The sequence below is a fragment of the Macaca nemestrina genome, chromosome 4 (genome assembly GCF_043159975.1).
Source record: "Macaca nemestrina isolate mMacNem1 chromosome 4, mMacNem.hap1, whole genome shotgun sequence".
NCBI classification, from domain to species: domain Eukaryota; kingdom Metazoa; phylum Chordata; class Mammalia; order Primates; family Cercopithecidae; genus Macaca; species Macaca nemestrina.
The window spans coordinates 78,225,180-78,252,369 of NC_092128.1; the positions used below are offsets into that span (position 1 = coordinate 78,225,180).

Genomic DNA, 27,190 nt, shown 5'->3' on the forward strand with positions numbered 1-27,190 from the left:
ATTAATGTGGGGGAAAAGTGACATATTTATATGTTTATAATCGTATCCAGAAATGATTCTCCATTTATTTAATTATTTTTTATGAAATGCATTTCAGTAAAGTTTTATAGGTTTATTCTTGCAGTAAAGTTTTATAGCTTTATTCTTAAAATTTAAAAATTTTATTTCTGAATATTTTATATTTTGTGACTACTGGGAATGAGATATTTTCTTCCCATTGTAACTTAAGTTATAGGAAAGCTACTGTATCTTCTATATTAATTTTGTATTCATCCTTTTTACCAAGCTCTTATTAATGTTAACAGTTTTTCCCCCATAATACTTTCGGGTCTGTGAACATTTAGTTTATAATTTCAAAGAGGGAGAAATTAATATATAGAATAAAGAAATAGAAAAATGGTAACCTTGAAAAATATTAAAAAATAGAAATGTGGAATTCTGATCTATTCTTTTAATGCATTGAAGTACTCATTTTTATCAATTCTCAACTATTTTCTCTAGCCTTGTTTTTTGAATGAAGCAGCAAGTCATAAAGTTAGACATAAAACTAATGAAGTTGTAGAATGTGAAAATAATCTGTCATTACATTAGGAAAAGTAGTTATGAAAACCACATTATTTACCCTTTATACTACTTTACGCTTTTTCCATTCTCTCATTTTTAAAAACTTCTCTTTTTATTATCTGTTCTCTATTTCGCTTCTCTATTTTTTTAAAGAATACAATAGCTTGGGAATAATTTTTAAAATACTAATGGAAAATAAACTTTAGGATAAATAAGGGAAAAAATAAAAATCTTTCAGCTTTCCTCTCGGATTTTTTTCTCACATATTCTCATATGCTTTTCTGTTCTTTTGGATCACTCTAGTGATTCTCTTCCTTCTTGTAGCATTTATTCATCTGAATGCCTTCATATATGTGTGCATGTAAGATACCAGTGTTTGTGTCAGGAGTTATCTTATCTCATCTTTTTCCTCAGAGATAAGAAAATGTGTCTAAGTCGTGTATCTACATGCTATTGCATAGATAATAAAAATAATTTTTTTCTCAGTTTACTTTCAATTTTTTAAATTTGTTTTATTTTCTTTTTTATTCATTTTAAATTGTAGTTTTTTTGGTTTAATCTTAATGATAGTTTTAAGTACCTAGAAACTTGAACCACAAATGTAATCAGAAAATAATACTTTAATCCTTGTTAATCCATGTTGTTGACCTTCTGTGCCTGCAAGCTGCAACAGTAGCAGAATGTCTTGTGTATAACTTTTCTCTCTTTTTTTTTTTGAGACGGAGTCTCTTTCTGTCATCCAGCCTGGAGTGCAGTGGCGTGATCTTGACTCACTGCACCCTCCGCCTCCTGAGCGATTCTCCAGCCTCAGCCGCCCAAGTAGCTGGGACTGCAGTGCGCACCACCACACCCAGCTAATTTTTTTGTGTTTTTTATAGAGACAGAGTTTCGCCATGTTGGCTAGGCTGGTCTTGAACTCCTGACCTCAGGTAATCTGCCTCCCTCAGCCTCCCAAAGCACTGGGATTACAGGCATGAGCCACCGCGCCCAACCTAGTGTATAATCTTTTATGTGGACTGCATACTCACTGGCAAAGTCTGATGTAGAGATTAACTGTCCTCTTTTGAGATGGTGGATTTGCTGATTTTTAGGAAGAGACTATCTAGGGTCTCATTTAATCCTTGTAAGAGACAGGCTGGTTGCACCCATCTTGTCTAATTTTGTAAAATGAAACTAGGTCAGATCCATTACAGATAGTTGTAACTTGCTCAAAATAGTCTGTAAGCCAGGGCTGTTGGTTATTAAAATATGTTTTTTTCTCTTATCAAAATCAAAGGAATTAATTATCTCTCATGACTGTAGAATTGGAATATGACAACTTGAGAATTCTATCTTTTGTAGAAGTTATTTATTTTTCTTCAAAAAAAGAGAAATTCAGATGCTGCAGGGGTTGTGTCTTTGGGTGTTTATTGAGCTACGAGGCTGGGAAGTGAGAATCAGAATGTACAATCAGGACACTGTATTCAGATTTCACTTATAAAATAGGTTTGGAAACAAGGATGAAGGGCAGTAGCCAAAATAATCTCAAAGGCTGCTTCCAGGTCTTAACTACCAAGATTTGTAGCTTAAAAACTAACTATTGGGAATTATAGAGGTAAACTGATGTGCTTTCATTAGAGAGGTGTAAAACTGGTTCCAAGTCCTTAAAAGAAAATAGAAACACAGCACCAAAGCCAGAAACAATTACACCAGCAGAATACTTAAAAACTAACAACAAAAAACTGTTTTCACAGGCACCCTGTTACACGCGGTAATTCAGTTGGCTTTGTACAATGTTATAAAATGATCAGTATACTATACTTCTGGTTAAGCAAAATAAGACCAAAAATTGACACGGTATGCTGTCTACTCTAATTCAGTACCTTCGCCAAAAGGAGGTGAAATTAAAGATGAAGAAGAAATTTAAAAATTAAGGAAGAAATTAAAGATGATAAATGGATCCAGTTTGTCTATGGCAAACTGATAGTATGCCATTCTGAAGGTGGATATTGCTTATGAAGAAAATTTAGAGTGAATTGTTTCCTTTTATAATTGTATTAGAAGAAGTGTGGATCTTGACTCTAGACAGACTTTAGTTTAAATATGGCTCTGCTATTTAGGAGTTTTGTGATGCTGGGAACTTTTTAAACTCTTTTTTGTTATTTTCTTCACCTGTTAAATCAGCAAAATCATTGCTATTTAATAAAGTTATTGGAAAGAGCTTATTATAAGGAGTTTGTCCCCTTTCATGAAATTTTCAAGGAAATTGTGATATCTTTAGCTTAACATTTTCTACTTAAAATCTTTTTTTTTTTTTTTTTTTTTTTTTTTTTTGAGGCGGAGTCTCACTCTGTCGCCCAGGCTGGAGTGCAATGGCGCGATCTCTGCTCACTGCAAGCTCCGCCTCCCAGGTTCACGCCATTCTCCTGCCTCAGCCTCCCAAGTAGCTGGGACTACAGGCACCCGCCACCACGCCCAGCTAATTTTCTCTATTTTTAGTAGAGACGGGGTTTCACTGCTTTAGCCAGGATGATCTCAATCTCCAGACCTCGTGATCTGCCTGCGTTGGCCTCCCAAAGTGTTGGGATTACAGGCGTGAGCCACCGCGCCCAGCCTACTTAAAATCTTTTGAGGAAAAGTGCTATATCAGAAAATAAACATGAGCAACCCAGTTGCGTATTACCATATAATCTCAATATGTTTTACATTAGTTTATGCCCCTCCTTCTTAGAAAGGTTCCCTAACTGTCTGAACTGTGTTGGAGTTTTCGTGGCATGTGCAGTGTTTGTGGAGAACTTTTCCTGTATGGTCATTTCCAAGTGTCTGAAGAATCTGATATCAGTCCTTCAGATTTTAGCAGGTAAAGAGAAAAAGACACCCATAAATCAAGTAGACATAGAATTTAATATAAGAAGTGAATCGGGATATGGTAAAAAGTGATAGAGTGAAAACTTTCTGAACAATGATTTGGGGAAAATGCAATAAGACTTTTAAGATGTCAATCATTCATTTACCCATTAAATTGAATATTTCTTGAATATTGATTGTATGTTCAGTGGGAAGAGGTGAGATGGAATGGGGAAGAATGTTCGAGACAGAGAACAGCACACCTGAAAGGAAGCAGATTTGAGGATCTGAAAGTTGTTTTATGATTGGAGGGTAGAGTTGGAGCAGAAGGGATGAAAAGGGATGAGTTAGTCAGGGTACAGATTGTCCTGGACTTATAAGCCATGTGAAGGAATTTGACGTTTATCCTAAGCACAATAAGGGCCATAAAATAATTGTGGGATGGGCAAAGACCAGGTCTGGGTTAAGAAAGAGTAAAGAATGGATTGAAGGAAAGAGAACAAGTAGAGGAGGGCAGATTGATTGTGTGGCCACTTATGGGAATCACAGAAATCATGGTAGCCTAAACTCGAGTAGAGTCAGTGGCTTTAGAAAGCTGAACGTGGAGGCCAGGAAACAAAAGAGCCAGCTAGCTGAATGACATGATGTGGGGAGTGAGGGAGGAAGAAGAAGCAGGGCAATTGGTGATACTTTTTCTTCCTTGACACAAAGAGTACCTAGGAGGAGAAGGTGAAAGGGGTAAAGGATTAGTTCCATTTTAGTTGGTGGGATAAAGGAACTTGTGAGATATACCTATCAATGTATTTATCGCTATACCTATCTATATATCATATCCATGTATTCTTATCATCCTAACTATTCCTCTCATTTATTTTTTATTTCAAAATAATTTCAAACTTAAAGGTCACAAAAACAGTATGAAGTGCTTTTTGTTTTTTTGGAATCTTTTGAGAGTAAATTGACAATATGATGTCTCATTATTTCCCAATACTTGAGTGTGCATTTCCTAAAAGCAAGGACATCTCCTACATTTATGTTTTGTCCCAGTGATGTCCTTTACAGCAAAAGGATCCAGTCTAGAATCATATGTTGCATTTACTTGTGATGTCTTTTTAATCTCCCTCCATCTTGAATAGTTCCTCAGTGTTTCCTTGACCTTCAATATCTAGACATTTTTGAAAATTACAAGCTAATTATTTTGTAAAATATCCCTCAATTTGAGTTTGTATGACATGTTTTGCAATTAGATTCAGGTTATGATTCAGGAATTTCTGCTAGGAATATCACAATAATTATGTGTTTTTTTTCATTGCAATCTATCAGATGGTGTACAACTCCTGTTTGTTGCATTACTGAAAATGTCAACCATCATCAGTTACTAATTTTGCTATGAGATGGGGAAGTAGATGCATAGTGTACAGATCAGCTGAGGCTATACAGAAGAGTAAACATTGAGTATTCCCTCCCCCTCTTCTGTAAGTCTTGTTCAGAGAAGTATTTTTTTACATAATAACTGTAATCTTTATTGTTATTATAATTTACATTATTACCAACTAAATTTATTATCAGTTTAGTGGAGAAGAGAAATACTTTGCTCTTGCCTTAGATTGAAAGGTATTCCCTGTTGCCACCATGCTGTGGTTTCCAGATGCTTTGCTCTCACTGGGATTGATGTGCTTTCTCACAGGGTGAAGAGAGAACCTTGACAGCTATAGGAGGAGGAAGGTTTGCCTCATTTTAAGTCCGGATGTGGTTAAAGCTTAGGAGTGGGAGAAAAGAATGGATTTGACTGAGACAAGTTGATTTGAGTGAAGCCGCTACTCTTAGACAACTTTGCATAAAACAGCTGGTTAGTTAATATGTTTCTCTTTTTTTCCATGCTAGTCCTCCAAGCCTTAAAACAAGTTATTAGAGATTAGAATTTTTAAAATATGTTTTCCAATCAGGCACGTGTCCTACTGAATTCTAATTTCACTAAACCTGCCCCCTAGAAAACTGCTGAACTTATTTGAAAACACTGAGTCATGATGATATAAATATATGATGGGGATTTAATGAAGTAAGTCTAATTTCAAGAATATCTAATTTATGAAACCAAGCAGTACTGTGGAATTTGGTGGTAATTAGAAATATAGGTTTAACATATATAAACCACATATGATTTTCATAATTTTAAAAGAGTAAATGTTTTTACTCTTTAGCCAGTCTTGATATTAGTGATTCCTTCTTTACAAACTGAAATGACTCCAGATTTTTTAAAACAGTACTGTTACTTTTAGAGAAATTTAAAAAATATTGCAAATGTGTTGCCATGTATTTCTAATATAGTACTGCTTTGGAAAAATAGGTGTTTTAAATTAATCAAATATATATTAGTAAACTTTAAAATACAGCATCGAATACAGTATGATAAATAAAATTACTTTATCAGAATTCCTTTGGAGTCTCAGCCAACTTTTATATTTCATGTAATTTACCTCAAACTCCATTGTAACTATGCAGAACCCAGTAAAATCTCTTCTCTTTCTCCTTTCTCCCATATTCTCTTCTCCACAGAATACCAGAGACCTATCAGTTTTCCTAATGCAGCTTCAAAGTCACCATTGACTCCTTGCCCTGTTCCTTCTACCCTTGCAAACTTCTGGGAAGTATTTGCAAGTATCTTATAGCTGAGCTACCCTGTCCTTATTGTAGAAATCCGTTCCAAACTTCACATTAGAATTGTGGTTGTAAATCTCTCCTTAAGCCTTTTGCTCAGTTTCTGCCTTTCACCCACGTCAAAGTGCTATTAATAAACTCATTTCCTATTACCAAAGTGTATCCTCCTAAATTTACTTCACGTAACTCATGGTTTCATCAGAAACTTAAATTTTTCTGAGACCATTGCCACCCTCCTCTTGACCATCCCGTGTTTGCCATAATGCACCAGTCAGGAAACAGCCATTTAGTCAGAGCCTACTTGGTGCCAGTCACTTTACCAGATGCTGAGAATACTGTGGCAAATAAACACATTATTGTCCTTGTGGAACTGATAGTCTAGTGGGAACAACAACTTTTAAATAAGGGAGTGCATGTAATTAAGTGATTGCATATGTGTGAAGTGCTTTGGAGAAGAAGGAGAACATATAACTTGTAAAGCAGACATGGGTTTTATTGGGGGTAGTTTTGAGGTAGTTGTGTTGAAGCTGAGGCATGAAGACTGAATATATATTGTTAGCTGGTTGAAATCTAGGTTGGGGAATATTTTAGGCTGAGAGTGGTCCCTTCTCTTTCTATCATCACATTTCACTCTGTTATCAAGCAGATTCTCATACTATTTATTCTCATACTATTTAGCCATGCCACTTGCTCACTCTCACCCAGTGCTGCTTCATTCTTAATGAGCTCTTGCTTTTATACCTTTCCATATTTGTGATTTTATATTATCAGCTTATTTTGGAATTCCTGAGGTCAGAGTTTTCAAGCTGTTAGATTAGGACCTACCAGTAGCGGGCTCTCAATGTCTGATTGTCCACTGCCTCCTACCTGGTGACTCTCCTTTTCCTTCTCTCAACTCCTCAGATTTTCTGTACTTTCTACAGGAAGCAAAGCCAGCGGTCAGTAAAGGGGTTGGGGAGTTGGTGGGAGTGGGGACTTAAAATATTTGTCGATATCAAACCTCTCCCCACCAAACACTTGAATTTCATTTTCAGCAACCTCCTCTTCCCATTCTAGTGACATCAAGACTTAAGAAGATTGAAAAATGTCCCATCTTCAGAGGAAATCTAGGTATTTTGCTCTAGATCATTAAAGGATGTAATATTAGCCCTGAAATTCTCCATAATCTGTAATGGTGCTTCATCTGTTACCTAATACTTTATATTTTAAATTTCTTCATTTACTTAAAAATTTCTATTTTTGTAACCAGCAGTTACAGTTTTTTTAGAGTAGAGCATACTGATATGCAGTATCACTAACACTGTCAGTACTGGTGATGTACATACAAGCAAACTTGCAGATATACATCCACAGAAACAACATTATTGTAGTAGTACAAAGTGGTCAAAGTGTGTTCCTCTGATACTGGTTATTATTTTTTTGCTGCAAGGCATAGTAGCTGGGCAGGTGGTTAAACTATTCTTGTAGCCAGGTGGTGAGGCCTTTTATTGAGCCATAACCAATTCATAGCAGAGAGAAAAAAACCACATTTCCCTCACATGACTTTTCTTTTCCCTTTAAATACCTATTTATTAAAATCACAATGTGAATATGGAATAGAGACTTATAACATCTGTATGAAAACAATTGTTAGAGCAAAACTAAAACAAATTGAAAAAGTACCAATTTATTGTTTTAAATAGAGAAAAACATCTTATTTCTTAATTTTTTATTTACTTGTAATAAAATCAATGTAATATTTGCCATCTTAAACTATTTTTGAGTATATAGTTTATTTGTGGTAAGTTCATTGGCATTGTTGTACAACAGATCTCTAGAACTAAAACTGAAACTCTGTACTCATTGAACAAAACGCCCCTTCTCCCCTCCCCACAGACTCTGGAAACCACCATTCTGTTTTCTGTCTCTATGAATCTGACTATTTTAGGTATCTCATATGAGTAGAATCATACAGTATTTGTCTTGTGACTGGCTTATTTTACTTAACAATGTCTTCAAGCTTCATCCATGTCATAGCATGTATCAATTTCCCTTTAAAGCTAAATAATATTCCATTATATGTTTATACTACATTTTTTAATTCATCATCTGTCAGTGAAGACTAGGGTTGCTTCCACCATTGGCTGTTGTGCAGGGTGCTACTGTGAACATGGGTGTATGTTCAATTATCTCTTTGAGACTCTGCTTTCAATTCCTTTGGGAACATTTACTTAGTGAGCCCCAATCTTCATACGGAGTTATTTATTCTTTACATATTTGAACAATGTGGGGGGAATCGATAAAGGGAAAGAGGAGACAGTGACTGTAAAAAGTAGGCAGATAATAGTCTGTCCACTGTTTAAGGCTCTGTCTGCTTCAGTGTTTCTCAAAGTGTTGTCCATGTCCCACTCGCATTAGAATATCTGGGAAATTTTGATTCTTAGGCCTTTCATCAGACTTTTCAAGTCAGACTCTCTTGTGATACTCAGGAATTTGCACCCCAGGGGATTCTTATGTACACCGAAATGTGAGATGCACTGCCCTGCTGGCAACTAGACATCCCAGGATTTATCTGTGTTTATGCAGATGAAAACCCTGTTCCCTGCTACTAATAGCGCCTTGCTTTTGGGGGGCACATCCATCCCATGCCAGCCTATGATTTTCACTTTATTCTGTCTGCATATTGTAGCCCAACTAAAAGTCTCATCAATATAGTAAAGGAGGGCAGCCCTGAGTTTGCAGCCCTAAACTTGGATTCAGGCCCATTCAGGCCCTTCTTCTCAGGCTCCTAATGGTGATTCACTATTGCTGTGTGTCTGCTTCTAATCAGTGGGCCAGTGAACAGGTTAGAACTTCCCCGCTCTGGCCTTGTAGTGTTTAGGCTTACCTGAGTTCTTAAAGGGACCAAATCTCTTTCCTGATATGAACATATTAAGTATAGCATAGCAAATTGTGATCCTAATTAGGGCAGTAATTTCTCACGTTCATCTTGTATAGCTGAATGACGTATGTGATAGCTTTAATAAAACCAACCAGCTTCTGCATTTTGAAACTGAACTCTGTCTTCATCTAGTTATCACGTTGTGCTATCTCTAACATGTGTATTTTGCTTCTGATTATTACATGATCTGTGATTTGCAAGTGACTTTTTTCCTTTTTTTCTTTTTTTGATACAGAATCTCGCTTGCTCTGCTGTCCAGGCTGGAGTGCAGTGGCACCATCTCGGCTCACTGCAGCCTCCGCCTACTGGGCTCAAACGATCGTCCTGCCTCAGCCCCCAAGTAGCTGGGACCACAGGCCCACACCACCATGCGTGGCTAATTTTCATATTTTTTGTAGACATGAGGTTTTCCCATGTTGGCCAGGTTGGTCTCCCCACCTCTACCCGCCTCAGCCTCCCAAAGTGCTGGGATTACAGGCGAGAGTCACCGTGCCCAGCCAGCGCATATTTTATTTTCTATTTACATATTTAGGCTTTAAGCTATACACACTAAAAATTCTTTTTTATGGCAGTCCTGTTTGTTCTCAGCAGAGCCTATAGAGCCTGTTGTCAGTGGAATGCCGAGAACAGCCCTTTGTAGAGTTTTCTATTGGCAGTATTTTGGGATTCAGGCTGAGGAATGGTTGACCCAACTTACGCTTCGAGCAGTATATAAATTTACTCTGACATGGGAAATATATTAACAGCAGCAACAACAAAAAACCTTTCAAGATGCAGATTTGTACAGCATAATACAGTATTGTACAAATGTACATATACAAAATTAATTTGGCCTTTTCAATTTCTAGTCTTCCAGCCTAAAAGTGAGAATTGTTTTTAACAAAGCATTAAACGGCTAAATTGATGTTTTGGTGTTCCTTCAAGATCTTCCAGAAAAATTATTACCCCATAGCTACAAAGTAACAAGACTCAGAACTAAGGACATCAGTGAAGCCCAAGACAAGTTAATTAAGAGCAGGAGGGTAAGACTGACCCGTGGTTTTGACCTCATTTAGATTTGTTGGTGTTCTTACTTTCCAGATTAAGCATACTTAACTATTCAGTGTGACCCAATGCTTTTAAAGTAGTAAGCATGTTTTTGAGCTGTATGATTTGAACAGCAATCACATTTAAAATCTCACATGGTGCCTAAAAGTTGTATAGAAATATGTATGAAAATTCACACTAATATCTTTTAACGTAGACTACCTGTTCTGGTGAACCCTTAGTTTGAAACTTTCTTTGTATTTTACAATCATTTATCGTTCTTTTTATTAGCTCTTAGTGAGTAGTGTATGCAGCATTTTCTTACTGTCCTTCTCCCACCTACAGTCAAATCAACAGATGTTTATTGAGCATTCACTTTGTATGCGCCAGTTCTTTCCTTTGCCAATTTTGGGTGTTAATAATTTTGGTATGCTAATTTATTACATGCTCTGTGCCATTTTAATTTGCTTTTCTTTAATTCACAGTCAGCTTGAACCCTTTCCTATATTTGTTTGCTAACTGCATTCCTTCCTCTATGGCTTAGCTGTTCCTATTCTTGGCTCATTTTCCTTTGAAGTTATAACAGTTGTCAACAGAATCCTGACCAGGCTCCTGGGCAAGCCATGTCTTAACCAATTAGTACTTTTGTTTTCTCTCCATTCCTTTTTTCTTCATTATGGTGGAAAACAGACAGGGATTAAATGGACAGAATTAGAAAAAGTAGGAGGGGAAACTAAACTGAATTGGAAGAGATTTAAATGTAGTGTGTTTAAAATTGAATTGGATAACTTAACTCAAGCTTTGATAAGTAATGGGAAGCACCATGATATTATGGAATAATTTGTCACTGTCAACAGACTTGGGTTTTAGTACCAGGTCTGCCTCTGTTAAATGACTGCAATAAAGCCTACCTCACAACACTGCCAGAGCATTTAATAAGATTACATGTAAGGGCCTAGTCCTCTCATCCTCTCTGTCTTAGTTTGTTTGGGCTGCTATAACAAAATACCATAAACTGTGTGTCTTATAAACAACAGAAATTTATTTCTCGCAGTTCTGAAAGCTGAGAAGTTCAAGATCAAGATGCTGGCAGATTTGGAGTCTGATGAGGGCCCGCTTTTTGGTTTGTAGAAGGCATCTTCTTGCTGCATTTTCACAAGGCAGAAGGGGACAACTCAGCTCTCTTCCGCCCCTTATAAGGGCACTAATCATACTCATGAGGGTTCCACCCTCATGACCTCCCAAAGGCCCCACCTCTTACTACCAACACATTGGGGATTAGGTTTCAGCATATGAATTTTGTGGGGGCCGGGGAGGACACACACATTCAGTCCATAGATTCTCCGATGCTAAACGAGCATATCACTAATTGCTACATGCAAAGACAGAATAGCAGCCGAAACTAAGACCTTACCCCGGCTTCCCATCCTTCTCTGCAATTAGTGTCTAATATGTTTTCCCATTTAATCTTTATAACAGCCTTAGTATGTACCATTATTCCCATTTTTCAGATGAGGAAATTGAGGCACTGAGAAGTAACTTGTACAAGGCCATAGATTTGGTAAAGGATTTGGGTAGAGTTCTGTCAGATTTCAAAGCCATTCTTTTTCCACAGTGCCAGGCTGCCTAGAATAATGAGTATGACTGAAGAATGAAAAGGAGTTAATGGTGTGGCCATTCCTGTTCTTTCCACTGCTTCACTTGGTGAATGACTAATAGGCAAACACTCCCAGAGGGTATTTGCATTTTGAAAGCGAGCTCATTAACCCTAATGAATCTCTAATTGGTGGAATTTGTGGGGGAGATATTTTTAAGTACTGGGGCTTTCTCCTGTGTCTTCAAGGTGCCTGGCTATCTTTTTCTTCTTTATAGATTATCAACTATTCTGGAATCAGAATCGTGTAGCAGAATGCAGTCACATACTGCTAGTCTGCCGCGAATGCATTAACAGGGAGTCATGAATTAAAAGGGAGCCATGAAAAAATATTGAAAGGAAAAAAGTGTGGGTTAACATTGTCTAAAATGAATGTCCAAAAGCAAATAAATTTGGCCATATAGAGGGTCTTCCGAAGAGTCAGATGAAAGAATATATTTTATAACCAAATTTAACTTTAGAAATGTTGTATCAGCATTTCCCATGGTGCGTTAATGAAGCTCTGCAAGATGTTTAATAGGTGTCAGATGAATAAAATGGCTCCACAGTCAAATACACTTTGAAAAAAAAAAATTTTTTTTAAGTTTCTTTACTGCAAAATTTCCTAGATACTAAAGTGCACTAGGAAATCAGCTGGAAGAGAACTTGCGTTCTGAAGGTTTTTCTCATATTTTTGACCATAGAAATATTTTTTTCCATGTGAACCCCTTGGAACCAGTGTTTCGTAGATTGCATTCTCAGATACAGAGTTCTAGATAAATCATCTTTAAAGAAAAGAAAAACAGTTTTCTGTATTCACAGCCCTTTGTATGCAGGCAGGCTCCAACCCAGTCCACAGCAGCCCATTTCCAGTCTTGTTGGGCTCAAGGGCATGGCAGTAATAACAGTCCTCTTCCCCAGATGAGACCTGGCCAACTGAGGGTGGGGGGGGAAGGAACAGATGGAGACCAAACTCTCAACTTTATTGCCTATAAAGCTGGTGTTGAAGAATGTGGCTTATAACAGGGAGCAAAAGGGCTTCCTAATCTGAATCCCAGAATTAGATTGAGTGTGTAAACCAAAAGTAAGATCCCAAACCCCCACAACAGACTGAACGGACCCCCTCTGGGCCTGAAAAACTGAATTCCCAATTATGACAGGAAGGGAGGTTGGAGATCTTGTTATACCCCCTCCCTTTTGGAGTTTAGGAGCAACTGACTAGCATTAAGGTTAAAAGAGAGGTTGTAAGACTGACAAAACAGACTCATTGTAGCAATAAGATACCAAATTCCAACCTGACACTGGTGTAGAACCTCATGACAGATAGCAGACCCTGAAGGAAATAAAAATATTTTACCCTAGAATATATTTCCTTGACATATTTTTAAATGGCCCTGCAAAGCTGTCTTTTATGGGGGAAATTGCATCTGTAGAGAATCTCCTTCCCTTTCTAGATCTTTCCCAGATCTAGGAGAGATTAAATGAAAGGCTGACACCTTTAAGGTCTGAAGAGAGACATTTAGAATATTCTCTATAGGGCTGTTACCTGAAGGCGTCATCTGCTTAACAAGAACCTTGGCTTCCGCAATGCCCTTTTTCTTGACTCAAGCATTTGCTTCTAGTCTTTAGACAAAGCTGAACTCCTTCAACCAACTGCCAATCCGAAAATCTTTAAATCCAACTATGACTTGTAAGAACCCCCTACTTTGAGATGTCCCAACTTTTTAGGCTGAACCAATGTATGCCTTACATGTATTGATTTATGTCTTTGCCTGTAATTTCTTTCTCTCTAAAATAGATAAAACCAAACTGTAACCTGACCACCTCAGGCACACTTTCTCAGGGCCTCCTGAGACTGTTTCCTGGGTCACGGACACACATATTGGATCCGAATAAACCTCTCCAAATATTTTACAGAGCTTGGCTTTTTTGTCAGCTAGTTCCACTCAGTTACAAAATATGCTGAGCTGGCCAGGCTTTTCCCCGAGTGGGAGGATGTTTCTGTGGAGGATCAGAGCAGACAGCAACATGCTGCCTGTGTTCCTTGATTCTTAAGAGAGGGAAGAAGAAGTTACTGGAAAGGAATCCTGGTCCTGGGGAGGGTTCTTAGATCTCCTGCAAGAAAGAATCTGGGGTGAGTCCACAGAGTGAAGAAAGAAACTTTATTAAGCAAGTAAAGGAATAAAGGAATGGCTGCCCCATAGGCAGAGCCGCAGCAAGGGCTGCTGGTTGGCTATTTTTATGGTTGTTTCTTGATTATATGCTAAACAAGGATGGGTTATTCATGAGTTTTTAAGGAAAGGGGCAGGGATTTCCCAGAACTGAGAGTTTCTCTTCCTTTTAGACCTTATAGGGTAACTTCTGGATGTTGCCATGGCATTTGTAAACTGTCATGATGCTGGTGGGAGTATTGTTCAGCATGCCAATACATTATAATTAGCATATAATGAACATTGAGGATGACCAGAGGCCACTTTCATCACCATTTTGGTTTTAGCTGCCTTCTTTACTGCATCCTCATTTATCAGCAGGGTGTTTGTGATGTCTATCTTGTGACCTCATATCCCATCCTGTGACTAAGAATGTCTAACCTCCTGGGGATGTGGCCCAGCAGGTCTAAGCCTCATTTTATCCAGATCCTATTCAAGATAGAATCACTGGTTCAAAGGCCTCTGACAAGGGGACAGAACCACTTGTGGCCAAGTCCTCCCAAATGCAGCAGCCAGTGGACAGGAGAGTGGAGAGGTCTGGGGTGAATGTTAATGGAATTTCCTCCATGTTTAAGGAAGCATAAGGGAAGTGACCTCACAGGGTTAACAGGAATTCTGAACAGAAATATATAGATATAATTAAGCATTCTTCAGGCTGTACTTTGACCCATTTCTTTCTTTTTCTTTCTTTTTTTTTTTTTTTTTTTGAGATGGAGTTTCCCTCTTGTTGTCCCAGACTGGAGTGTAATGGCATGATCTCGGCTCACCACAACCTCTGCCTCCCAGGTTCAAGTGATTCTTCTGCCTCAGCCCCCCAGTAGCTGGGATTACAGGCATGTGCTACCACACCCGGCTAAATTTGCATTTTTATTAGAGACAGACTTTCTCCATGTTGGTCAGGCTGATTTCAAACTCCCGACCTCAGGTAATCTGCCTCCTTCAGTCTCCCAAAGTGTTGGGATTACAGGCGTGAGCCACCATGCCCGGCCAACCCATTTCTTTGTAACCAAAATTTATGTAACACCAGATACTGACCATTTGTATCCCCATTGTTCCTATAGATAGGATTCTGGTTTTCGTTCAAGATAGTATCCCTGACACTAGAATCATAAGCTCTTGTTGAAGAATTACTTAAGCAGATCCTGGATTCTAGTGGAACAACTAACACCAACCAGTTTAAAGACCCCCACAGAGGAACCAAATCAACAAGAGAATACCATTTCTTCATCTCCCTGCCCCATGATTTCACCCTGTAATTTTCAACCAATCAGTGGTCTCCACACTTTGGCCCACTCCAAAACCCCCACACTCCTCTGGGGGACACATTTGAGGTTTCTTCATGTCTCCTCATTCGGTTGTCTTAAGATTGAAGTTCTTTTACTGCTGTAGCCCAGTGTCTCAGTGTATTAGTCTGTTTATGTTGCTATAAAGGAATACCTGAGAATGGTAATTTATAAAGAAAAGAGATTTATTTTGCCTCAGGGTTCTGCAGGCTCTACAGGAAGCATGATGCTGGCAACTGCTTCTGGTCAGGGCCCCGGGAAGCTTACAATCATGGCAGAAGGTGAAGGGAAACCAGCGTGTCACATGGCAAGAGTGGAAGCAAGAGAGATGCCAAACTCTTAAACAACCAACTCTCATATGGACTGAGAATTCATTACCACAGGGAAGGCACTTCATGAGGGATCTGTGCCCATGGCCCAAACACCTCCCAGCAGGCCCACCTGCAACATTGGAGATTACATTTCAACATGAGGTTTGGAGGAGACACACATCCAAATCATACCACTCAGTGTACTGACTTACCACATGCATGGGCAATGAACCTATTACGGTTACGTAAGGAGTGGGAACCAAGTATCTGCCCCATCACCCACCCGCCATCAGCCGCTTCAGACAAGCCTCCTCTGAGTGACATGCCTCTTAAGTAGGCATTTGGTTCCTTTCCCATCACTGGAAATTTCTGTCCTTTCCAATTTCCTTTATGCATATGCTCACTCTTCAGCATAATTTCTCGCCTCAATCATCTTCACCCAGTAGAATGGGAGCATGATGATATTCTAATGACCATTCTTTTCTCATCTCCTTATATAGCTAAAACATCATCCAACTTTTTTTTTTTTTTTCTTGAGACGGGGTCTCGCTCTGTTGCACAGGCTGGAGTGCGGTGATGTGAACTTGGCTCACTGCAACCTCTGCCTTCCAGGTTCAAGCAAATCTCCTGCCTCAGCCTCCCCAGTATCTAGGGTTACAGGCACGCGCCACCACACCCAGCTAATTTTTGTATTTTTGTTAGAGATGGTTTCACCATGTTGGCCAGGCTGGTCTTGAACTCCAGACCTCAAGTGATCTACCTGCCTCAGCCTCCGAAAGTGCTGGGATTATAGGCGTGAGCCACTGCGCCTGGCCATCATTCAACTTTTTATCCCAGAAAAGGTGGAAGGCATATATTTCTCTAAAACAGACTGGAAAACTACAGGCTGCCACTTGTTTTGGTAAACAAAATTTTATTGGAACACAGCCACACTCACTAGTTTACATATTTTCTATGTCTGCTTGTGACTACAATGGTAGAGTTGTGAAGTTGTGACAGAGACTTATGGCCTGCAAAGACTAAAATGTTTACTATCTGACGCTTTACAAAATTTGCGAACCCCTCATCTAAAATATAGATGAATTTCATGTCAGTCCTTTAAGTTCTGAAAGAGCTTCATTAGTATGTATATGTAGCCTTTATCATTTAAAGGCTCTAATAAAAACTACATTTGAAACAAAATTGCATGGCTGCACTATAGGGACAACTTTTGCGTCTTGTAAAATTGTTTCTAGCCTTAAAAACTTCTTGAAAAATATGAAGGGAATTGTGTGTTTGCTTTGAAGGACCAGAAGGAAGAATAAAGTCTTACACCAGTCAAAAGTATTTGATGTCACCATTGAAAAGGGAAGAAAACAGATAATCTATGGGGCATATGGAAGCAAAAAGGAGAAATGAAAGCTGTCTGCAGGACAAGAAGGCACAAGATCCTGCCTTCAGCGCTCCCTATCAGAGCCCTTGGCTCCTCTCTTCACACCCTGTTCCCTAACTCACAGTCTAGTTTCCTCCCACCTTGGCCCTCATGCATTGGAACTGTTCACCAGACCACAGAATCCCCAGAGATGTCAAGAGACTGGGTTCTGCTCCCACTGTGACTGCTTTCTATGTGGGAAACCTTGGGCAGGTCACTGAGTGCCTCTGCCACTTAGGTTTCACTCTTTTGTAAATTGGGGGTGGGCAGAGTTATCTTACTGTGCCTGCCCAACAGTAATCAAATGTGATGTTTTTTAAAAGCCTATGTGAAAAGTAAGGTATTATGAAGTTGTCAGTGTTTTTGTTTTTGTTAAAATGTCTGAGTTGCAAATGAAATTTTTTTATCCAATATATAAATCAGAGTTAACTGATATTTGAAAACTTAAGTACCTTATTTCATATTTCTCATATCCATTTTTGCTTATTTTTTAATAGTATTTAACTTTTATATGGATTAGAGAAAATATAGAAAATAACTGAATTTTTACCATAATAAAATAATTCTTTAATGGGTGGAAAAAATTTCAAAAATTATATTTCATTGTGATCCATTCTTTTCTGTTTGTTGTTTGTTCAGCTTTCATTTTTATGCCTTTGTTTACAGAGAAACAATCTTACAGATGGCAATTTCCTTGTAAGCAGTTATTGTCCTATCTGAGACATCGCCAGACATGGCATTTCAGTAAATAGTGATTCAGCAATTGCTTCCAGGCAGATGTGTTGTGTGAAGTTAAGAACACTGGCTGATAACCTTTCTGGGTTTTTCAAGCTGTAGGGAGAAAGTTTTGTGTAGATACACACCTTGAAATCAGGAAATGGCAAAGGAAGCACAGACTTTGTGCTGGATGATTTTAACCAAATATACTGTTTGTGTGACTATGGATGAACAGTAATCTTTCTAAAAGATAAATAATATTTCTTCGAGTAAAGGACCTTTTGTAGTGAGTTATACGTATTTTCTTAGAAACATCATGCATGTGCATTGTTAAACACAACTTTGACCTTGTTGTACAGACATGTGTATTACTTTGGCCACTCAGGTTCCTGTGGTCTCATGCCTATAACTAAGCAAACCAAACTCCTCATACGTTGGTTTCTCCCATGTAAATTGGAGGTTCTCTTATCCCTCACTTTCAGAGATGGGGGATTTCTTTTGCTTCACAAATATGTTTTTACAAACATGTATGCTCAAATATAGTTTTTATTATGTATCATAAAGTCTTATCTTCTCACTGTTTTTTCCTGAGATGGAGTTTCGCTGTCATTGCCCAGGTTGGAGTGCAATGGCGCGATCTCGGCTCACTGCAACCTCCGCCTCCTGGGTTCAAGCGATTCTCCTGCCTCAGCCTCCTGAGTAGCTGGGATTACAGGCATGCGCCACCACGCCTAGCTAATTTTGTATTTTTTGTAGAGACGGGATTTCACCATGTTGGTCAGGCTGGTCTCGATCTCCTGACCTCAAGTGATCCACCCACCTTGGCCTCCCAAAGTGGTGGGATTACAGACGTGAGCCACCACGCCTGGCCTTGTCACAGTTTTACCATGAACTACAAAGAGAAGTTCACTAATTTATTCAACTAATATTTATTGAACACCTATTGTGTGCTGGGCCCTGCCCAACAGTAATAATGTTGCACAAAACAGAGAACAAAGTAATAGGGTGGAATATGCATTGTAAACATTTTGCGGGTTAATTTATCTTAAATAAATAAGCTACCAATTTTGTTCTTGTTTCATGATTTTATAATTTAACAGGCTTATATATTTTTTATTACTTTAATGACACTTTTTAAAAATTTGCAGTAGGTTTTGGGGGAACAGATGGTGTTTGGTTACAGGAAAAAGTTCTTTAGTGGTGATTTCTGAGATTTTGGTGCACCCATCACCCGAGCAGTGTACACTATACCCAAAGTGTAGTCTTTTATCCGTCACCCCCCAACCAACCCTTTCCCCTGAGTCCCCAAAGTCCAATGTATCATTCTTATCAACAGGCTTATATTTAATCCTTTACAATTTTCATGAGACTCTTCCTTGACTATAGCCATTAGTAAACTAAACTTTTGTGTTGCATATGGAGAAGTTAAGCTTAGACAAGATTTTCATACTTTATCTCCAGTCAAGACTCATGACTTTTCCTTACATTAACAAATTTCTAACCATTAGTGTCAGCTAAGCCATCATCCATTTCTTTGGTAATCTTCCCTGCTGTGGACATTCCTAAGATGGCCCAATTTTATAGAAAAAGCAATTTACAAATTGCTAAATTAGCGTCTGATTATTTTTCAAAGAAGTAGGCTAATAGGTAGTCTCTGTCTATCTTGTGTTAATCACAAACCATTAGTGATAATTAATAAATTAAAATGGGCCAGTTATTAAATTCTGCTTATACTTACCCAAGTGTGTTTGTGTCTATCCTATGTCCTTCAAGCCAGCCTACTCATCAACTTCATTTAGTAATGTAACCCAGCCAGGCACTAGCCTTAGGAATCAAAGTATTAAGTGAAGGCTAGTTTATACATTTGTTCATTATTCTTTCCTGCTGAAAGGATTATCTGTCATCTGGTTAATTATTACATATAAACATACACATCTACTTCAAGGCAAATCCACAGACACACAAATGCTTACAAAGAGTAAGCCTTATGAAAAACTAACTTGGAGGACAGTTATCCACATCATAAAGACTTTTTATTTCAACATAATTTGCCTTAAGTCATAAGCTTTCCAAGTTTATTTGAAATATGACTTTATTTATAAAATATGAATTTATTTGATTTTTCCAGAGTAAATCTATATAAAACAGGATACATTTAGGTTGTGTGTATATGTATTTATTAATGATATATGAGACTTGTTTGTAAGTACTGTTCTTAAAAAGTTAGCATGTTTACTTTGAAACAAGGGAAATAGTGGTTTCTTCCATGATGTGAAACATGTAATAACAAAAGATACTTCAAACAAAGAGCAGGTAGTTTGGCCTCAGTAATATGGTCAAGTTTTAAAAATCTATACGTATTTTACTTCATAGGCGATACAACAAATGAGCAAAGAATGGCAGCAAGAGGAAAAACTTCGGACGTAGAAGCCAGCCAACCTTCGGAGGTAAGTGAAATAGGGTAAGTCCTTTTCGGTGAAACTGAAGGAGTCACTATGATTACATATGCCTCTGAGGATAAATAGTAACTTCTGCTCTTGCTATGCCATAGGTGTCTGAATACAGGGAAACAAGTGGTCTGCTGAAAGTCAGTGGATAGCAGTACAGGGAGTGCCTTCCCAAGTGCTAAACTTTTTAAGTGCTGGAAATGAAAACTTTCTGTTAAAAACAAAACAAAACAGAAATCAAGTCCTTAAGTTAAAACATTTAAACTATTTTTAATTGAGTGATTATTTACTAATACATTTCAATAAATAGGCAGTACATAAACTTGTAGAGAAAGGCTTAAAAATAATCCATTCAGCCGGGCGCAGTGGCTCACACCTGTAATCCCAGCACTTTGGGAGGCCGAGGCGGGCAGGTCAAGAGATTGAGACCATCCTGGCCAACATGGTGAAACCCCGTCTCTACTAAAAATACAAAAATTAGCTGGGCATGGTGGCACATGCCTGTAGTCCCAGCTACTCAAAAGACTAAGGTGGGAGAATTGCTTGAGCCCAGGAATTCAAGGCTGCCAGCCTGGGCAGCAGAAACATGTAGTGAGTGCTGACCATAAGTAGCATCTCTGACAGGAAATAAAAGTTGATATGTTTGGGATTTGGGTAATAACTACCAGGATGGTTCAAAAATCATCCATGATTACTTGAGTTTAGTTGCTTATTGTCTTCTTTTATATGGACTGCTACAGCAAAATACCATAAATTGGATACCTTATGAACAACAGAAATTTATTTCTTTAGTTCTGGAGGCTGGAAAGGCCAAGGTCAAGGTGCTGGCAGATTTGTGTCTGGTGAGGGCCCGTTTTTTTTGGTTTGCACTCTGACTGTGTCCTCACGTGATAAAGGGAGCACTCTAGTTTCTTCAGCCCCTTATAAGGGCACTAATCCCATTAATGTGGGCTCTCCCCTCCCACCCCCTAATACAGTTGCCTTGGGGATTAGGTTTCAACATATGAATTTTGGAGGGACACAAAGCATTCAGACCATAGCCCTTAGTTGTGTGATTCATTGGAAATGTCTGCAGAACTTGACTGTTTTTCAAAGTTGATTCATTGATAGAAGGAATTCCAAGACTAATTCTTAAGAAAAGACGCTTTTAAGGTTACAATCCACAGAGCTTTGAAACAAATTCATTATTGTGCTACTTTCTAGTCTCTCTATTAATATAGTCAATTGTTAATCATTAAGGCTGGATGTATATACTCATGCAGTAACAGATACTTCAAAAGTGTCTTCTATTCAAGTAACGGCTGAGCAAAGAGAGGACAGTGTTTGCTATCAGAGAGCTCACTAATGTAGGAAAGAAGAAAAGTGGAGTGGGAGACTATAAATGAGACCTCAGGGTTAAATCGCAATGCAAGAGGAAAATAATAAAATACTTTTAGAGACTATATATGTTTTGCCACAGAAAAGCCAGATAGTAATTTACCTGGACAGTAAGCATCTAACATGGGATTTGTTATTCCTCCCCTTTAAAATACAAAAATGAGGCCGGGCACGGTGGCTTACACCTGTAATCCCAACACTTTGGGAGGCTGAGGCAGCCAGATCATGAGGTCAGGAGATTGAGACCATTCTGGCTAACATGGTGAAATCCTGTCTCTACTAAAAATACAAAAAATTAGCTGGGTGTGGTGGCCTGTGCCTAGAGTCCCAGCTACTTGGGAGGCTGATGCACGAGAATTGCTTGAACCCGGGAGGCGGGGGTTGCAGTGAGCTGAGATCGCACCACTGCACTCCAGCTTGGGCGACAGAGCCAGACTTCATCTCAAAAAAACAAAACAAAACAAAACAAAAAGTGAAAACACTGCTGAACACTCTCTACCCTTCATACACTTGCTTGATATAGTAAAAATGAGTCTTATCCAGCCTCCTAGATTTAAATTCTGTGTAGAAGTTGATGACTCCTAGAACATGTCTCTACCTAGACCTCTCCCCTGAGTTCTAGACTCTATACCCAGCTGCCTATGTAACATTTCACTTACAAATTTCTACACAGTTTAGCCTTTCCTTAACCATGGAAGAACTATTGATACCTGGCCCCACCACCCTGAAGCCTCTCTGTGCCCAAGTTTTAATCATCCCTGTTTAATATCACCACCCTCTATCTGTATAGTGATTTAGAACCAAACCCCCTTAGGTACCCTTGGCTCCTCTCTTTCCCTCACACTGCACATCCAGTCTATCAGCACGTCCTGCCATCTTGCCCTCTATATACGGAATGTGACTGCTTCTCAACGTCATCACTGTTAGAACAGTCTAAGCCACCCCTTTTACCAGGCCCCCATTCTGTCTCCTTCCGCCCATTCTCCACATAGCAGACAGAAATATGTCAGATCACATCCTCCTTGGCTTAAAAGCTCTGACTATCTACTGTAACTAGAATAAATGCTAAGCTCCTTGCAGTGGGCCACAAGGAACTCCATACTCTCTCTAATCTCATTTTTCTCCCCATTCCCATCCCCATCCACCAGCCGCCTGCGCCTGCCGTTCTGTCTCTAGATAATGTTAAGACCTTTCCTATCTCAGGCTTTGTATTTGCTAGTCTTTTTTTTAACCAGAGCTTCACTTGGCTTCCTCCTTATCATTCAAGTGTCACTTTTCATGACTACCTCAGCTAATGTGTCCCTCCCCCCAGTCACTGTCACATAACTCTGTCTTATTTTCTTCATCACACTTATCACTATCTCGGATTATTCATTTGCTATCTGCTTCTCCTGACTAGAATGAAAACAGACATTGTATGTCTAGAATAGTGTCTGGTACACAAAAGTTACCCAATAAATACTTGCTAACTGATCATTTAGATTTTATTTAATGTCTTTGTCCATCTGCCAGGTTAAAGGCCTAAATGTCATTTTGGCTCCTTATTCTCACCCCCTCATTAAATCTATAACCAAGTCCTAATGTTTCTGCCTACCAAATACCTTCCAAATGCAGTTTCTCCTACACCAACTAGGTCCTCATCTGTTCACTAGACTATTATTAGATGAGCAGTTTCTTCCCCAAATATCTTTCTAAAAAAGAACAGCGGGTTTTTTATTTACTTCCGTGCTCCCCCCTAAAATCCCTTGAAACCTGCACAATGAAGCTTAAACCTTGAACCCTGTTCTAATGTCACTTCCTTTGTGAACCCTTTTCTCTGCTCCCCCAGCCAGAGACAACCCCAATGTCCTCTTAATGCTTATATTGTTTTTTATGAGTTCACTATAGTGCAGGTTTTTGAAAGGCAGGGGCTATAGCTTAATTAGCTTTATGACCTCAGCAACTATCACACTGTCAGACATATGTGATGTAACATAAATGCCCTGTCAATGATTTCTGGATAGATAAATCAAAAATAAATAATCCACTTATATTTATTAAATTCTGTTTTCTACTTTACATGATAAACACACAGTTATATCTTTTCTCACACACAAAAATTTTTTCTTGCATTCCTTTGGAGTTACCCATTAAAAAATCTGTTAATTTACATTATTTTTGGCACTCTTACTACATTAGCAGGGAAAAGTTTAATACCTTCAGTTAGTTTTAAATACATATATATACATCTGATTAAGAAATCAAACTATTGTGCTAACTGGAAAGATTCTAATTATTTTAATTTTTAATGACTATATAAGCAATGTTGAAATACTCTCTATAATGAGAACATAATTAGTAAATTAGCATGGATTCCATAAAGCTTAAAAATAACATTTGTAGTTGCCAAACTATAACTCACTTTTCTAAGAACCCTTTGGAGAAGGTGGCTTTTAGTATACCAAAAAAAGTTTCTTTTGGCAAGTTCAGATAAACATATAGATTGCCTCTTAGTTTCAAGGGATTGTGTTAGACATGGGGGTAGGGAGGATACAAAGATATGTAAGACTCAGTGACTCTGACTTATTGATGCAGGAATTCTCAATCTGTTCATGGAAAATTTAACAAATCACTATACTGTAAAGTGAAATAAAATAAGTTCCTTCTGCTTCATAACTACAAAGGTAGCTATGAGATTTTGATGGAAGAAGGATATTGTCCGGGGGAGTCAAAAAAAGGCATCATGCATTAGATGAGCTTTGAACTATGAATAATTTTGTCTATTTATATGATTAATTTTTTATGATTAAGAAGTTCCTGGGAAATGAAATTCTTCATTAAGAACATTTTAGAAATACAGAAGCAAATCCTAATGTGAAATTGCTTTACACACATGAATCTCAATAACTGGTAATAAGGGGTTAAAAAATGAATGTAGCCTGGCCTATGCTACACTGTAATTTTAATGACAGTTAAAATATTTGTTAAGTGTCTGTGATATTTTTCATTACACTTCATAGCCCAAGTATATTTTAAAACTGTGTTCTCTATTCAAGTACATCTCTCAACATTATGGGAATTCTAACACTTAGATGGAATAGAATTTAAAAAATAAGATCTGGTTTGGGCATCAAATAGGTTAGTTTTTACAGAGTTAGATTATGGGATATTTTAGCACATTTACACAAATGATTGTCTATGGAAAACAGTGTATTTGTAATAAGTAATTTTAGGGACTTTGCAGTTCATGAAAGTGATGATAATACAGCATTCACTCCAGAAAAATCCTAAGTTTTCAGTACTTCCTGAAATACTGTTTGTCTCTTCTTCACTCTCCCTCTCTAGGTAGTTTGGGATTTCTCTCAATAATAAATTAATTAATACTGCATCTACATCATAGTTTCCTATGTATCATCCTAAGATATTATCATCTGAAATAGGGTAACTTTAGGAGACATATCACTAAACTAATCATCAAAATGTGATTTTTACTAAGTTTTGCATTACTCTGTGTTTCAAGAGTCATTTGTAACTTTTAACAAAATTCACCATGTTTTTGGTATGGAGAGAGTGAACGTGTATAAATCTATGTTTGGGCTTATTAAAATTAATATCATTCGACTCTGATATTCGAGGGAAGAGTTACGATTCGAACTAATTATCCAATTAAAGGATTAGCCACATCCTTTTTGTTCTTCTTTTTTCCTTCTTGCCCTTCTGGGTAAATTTTGATAGTGAGTTGTAATAATGTTGCATCTACTTGTACTGTGTTCTACTAGTCTTGGAGCCCGTAACTTACAGCTCAGGGAGATAAACCTGTAGGGCCCAGTTTTGAGTTTTTGCCATTATGACTCATCTCTTAAGAGAATAAACATTGCATTTAAGCAAGTAGTCATTCTTTTTAAATTTATAGTCTTGGAAAGTGTTTTATATTGTGAAAACTGGAACCATATTAGCTAATAATTTACCAGCGGACCTGTTCTTTTTGGCTTTTAGGTGTATTTTGGGAGTTGAGAATGTGTTAGTTTTAGTTTTTAATATAACTATGTCTAATTTTGGTGACTGAATTTTAATCTAGTTTTAGCTGATATTTTTAGGTTGTTTATTTTAAGTGTTGGTTGAACTTAAATTTCTTATATTCGTAACTGCAGTTTTTTAAAAATTTGAACTTATTTTTGATCTCAAAGACTGAGGAATATTTTTATTTACTTATTTTTATTTACTTAGTGGCTTAAAGATAATAAAATACAAAAACAAGCCAATAAAATGCTCCCCACAAAACCATAATTCCATTTGTGTATTTGTCTTGAGTGATAATGAATTCACATATGCATATGGAGACACATATAAAATAATAACTAACAGATGGTAGAGCTGCAAAGTAGGATTTATAAAGATTATTATCAGCTGGTGGTACTGAGATGCTCCTGTGGTTATACTGACAGAAGACACTAAAATTATTTATATTAAGAAACTGGCACTAACATCTCCCCCCAACTTCTGTTAGCCAAAGTAACTTATTGCATATTTAATATAAATTTCTTAATGAAGAGATAAAACAATCTTATGGCCAATTTGTACTAGCAAATTTAATAGAGTCGCGAAAATAGTAATTAAGGTAGTAGCAATAACAATAAAAACTGTTTTCCTAAAATTGTTAGGGGCATGATATTTCTAGTAGGTAAAGGAAGGATTTAAGGGACTTTGTTTATTCAGGTAATTTCAAACGCACTTCTCAATTTAGTACACCGTGGTCACTTTGGAATATATTGTACAGTTGTAAACAAAAGCTTGAGTTCTTTTGAGCTAGGTATGGAAGCTGCATTGTATATGAAGCTGCATTATAGAATTCATAGTTCAGTAATTTAGAGAAAAGTTGATTCTTTTGTTCAATCCTTTTTAAAACTTTTATTTTTAATGGACAAGTGATAATTGCATATATTTATGGGGTACAGTGTGATGTTTTGATACATGCTTACAAGGTGAAATGATTAAATCAGGCTAATTAACAAATCTATCACGTTACATGCTTATCTTTTTTTGTGGTAAAGACTTTTTTTTTTTTTTTTGAGACGGAGTCTTTGCTCTGTAGCCCGGACTGGAATGCAGTGGCCGGATCTCAGCTCACTGCAAGCTCCGCCTCCCGGGTTTGCGCCATTCTCCTGCCTCAGCCTCCAGAGTAGCTGGGACTACAGGCGCCCGCCACCTCGCCCGGCTAGTTTTTTGTATTTTTAGTAGAGACGGGGTTTCACCGTGTTAGCCAGGGTGGTCTCGATCTCCTGACCTCGTGATCCGCCCGTCTCGGCCTCCCAAAGTGCTGGGATTACAGGCTTGAGCCACCGCGCCCAGCGGTAAAGACATTTAAAATCTCTTTTAGCAATTTTGAGTATACAGTGTATTATTCTTTTTTAAAGTTACCATTCTGTGCATTAGATTACTAAAGCTTATTCTTCCTGTCTTACTGAAACTTTGTCCCCTTTGATCAACATCTTCCCTTTCCCTACCCACTCCTTTCCCTCAGCCTAAAATTTGATTTTCTGAAAAAGGTATGAGATTCACATTTTAATAAAATGTGTTCACTTTTCTTCTGATATGTTTTCATATATCCATTATATCTTTCATAGAGCTATAGGAGCCTTCAGATTCTGTAGGGACCCGTTTCCTTGTTGCTTTTATTTCAGATAGTTATTGAAATGAATGAAAATATCCTTGAGCTTTGTGAATCCCATGTGATACAGACTTTGGTTACTACTCCTTAAAGAATGGAATAAGATTACTGTATTAAAAACTGGGTTTTGTGTAGAAAGGAATTGGGGGCTCAAAGTGTA

General features: G+C 37.8%; 1 protein-coding gene across 9 annotated transcripts in view; it reads left to right on the forward strand.

Annotated features, from left to right (window-relative positions):
* Positions 1-27,190, forward strand: part of LOC105475570 (UBAP1-MVB12-associated (UMA) domain containing 1) — a 308,802-nt gene that overhangs the window by 139,865 nt on the left and 141,747 nt on the right. For 6 of the 9 annotated variants that reach the window (XM_071094872.1, XM_071094869.1, XM_071094876.1 and 3 more), the window contains 2 exons: positions 9,204-9,392; positions 19,933-20,006. In XM_071094872.1, the coding sequence (XP_070950973.1) occupies positions 9,204-9,392; positions 19,933-20,006 (263 nt within the window). The remainder of the gene's footprint in view (positions 1-9,203; positions 9,393-19,932; positions 20,007-27,190) is intronic. The other 3 variants (XM_071094873.1, XM_011730939.3, XM_011730940.2) reach the window with 1 other exon arrangement.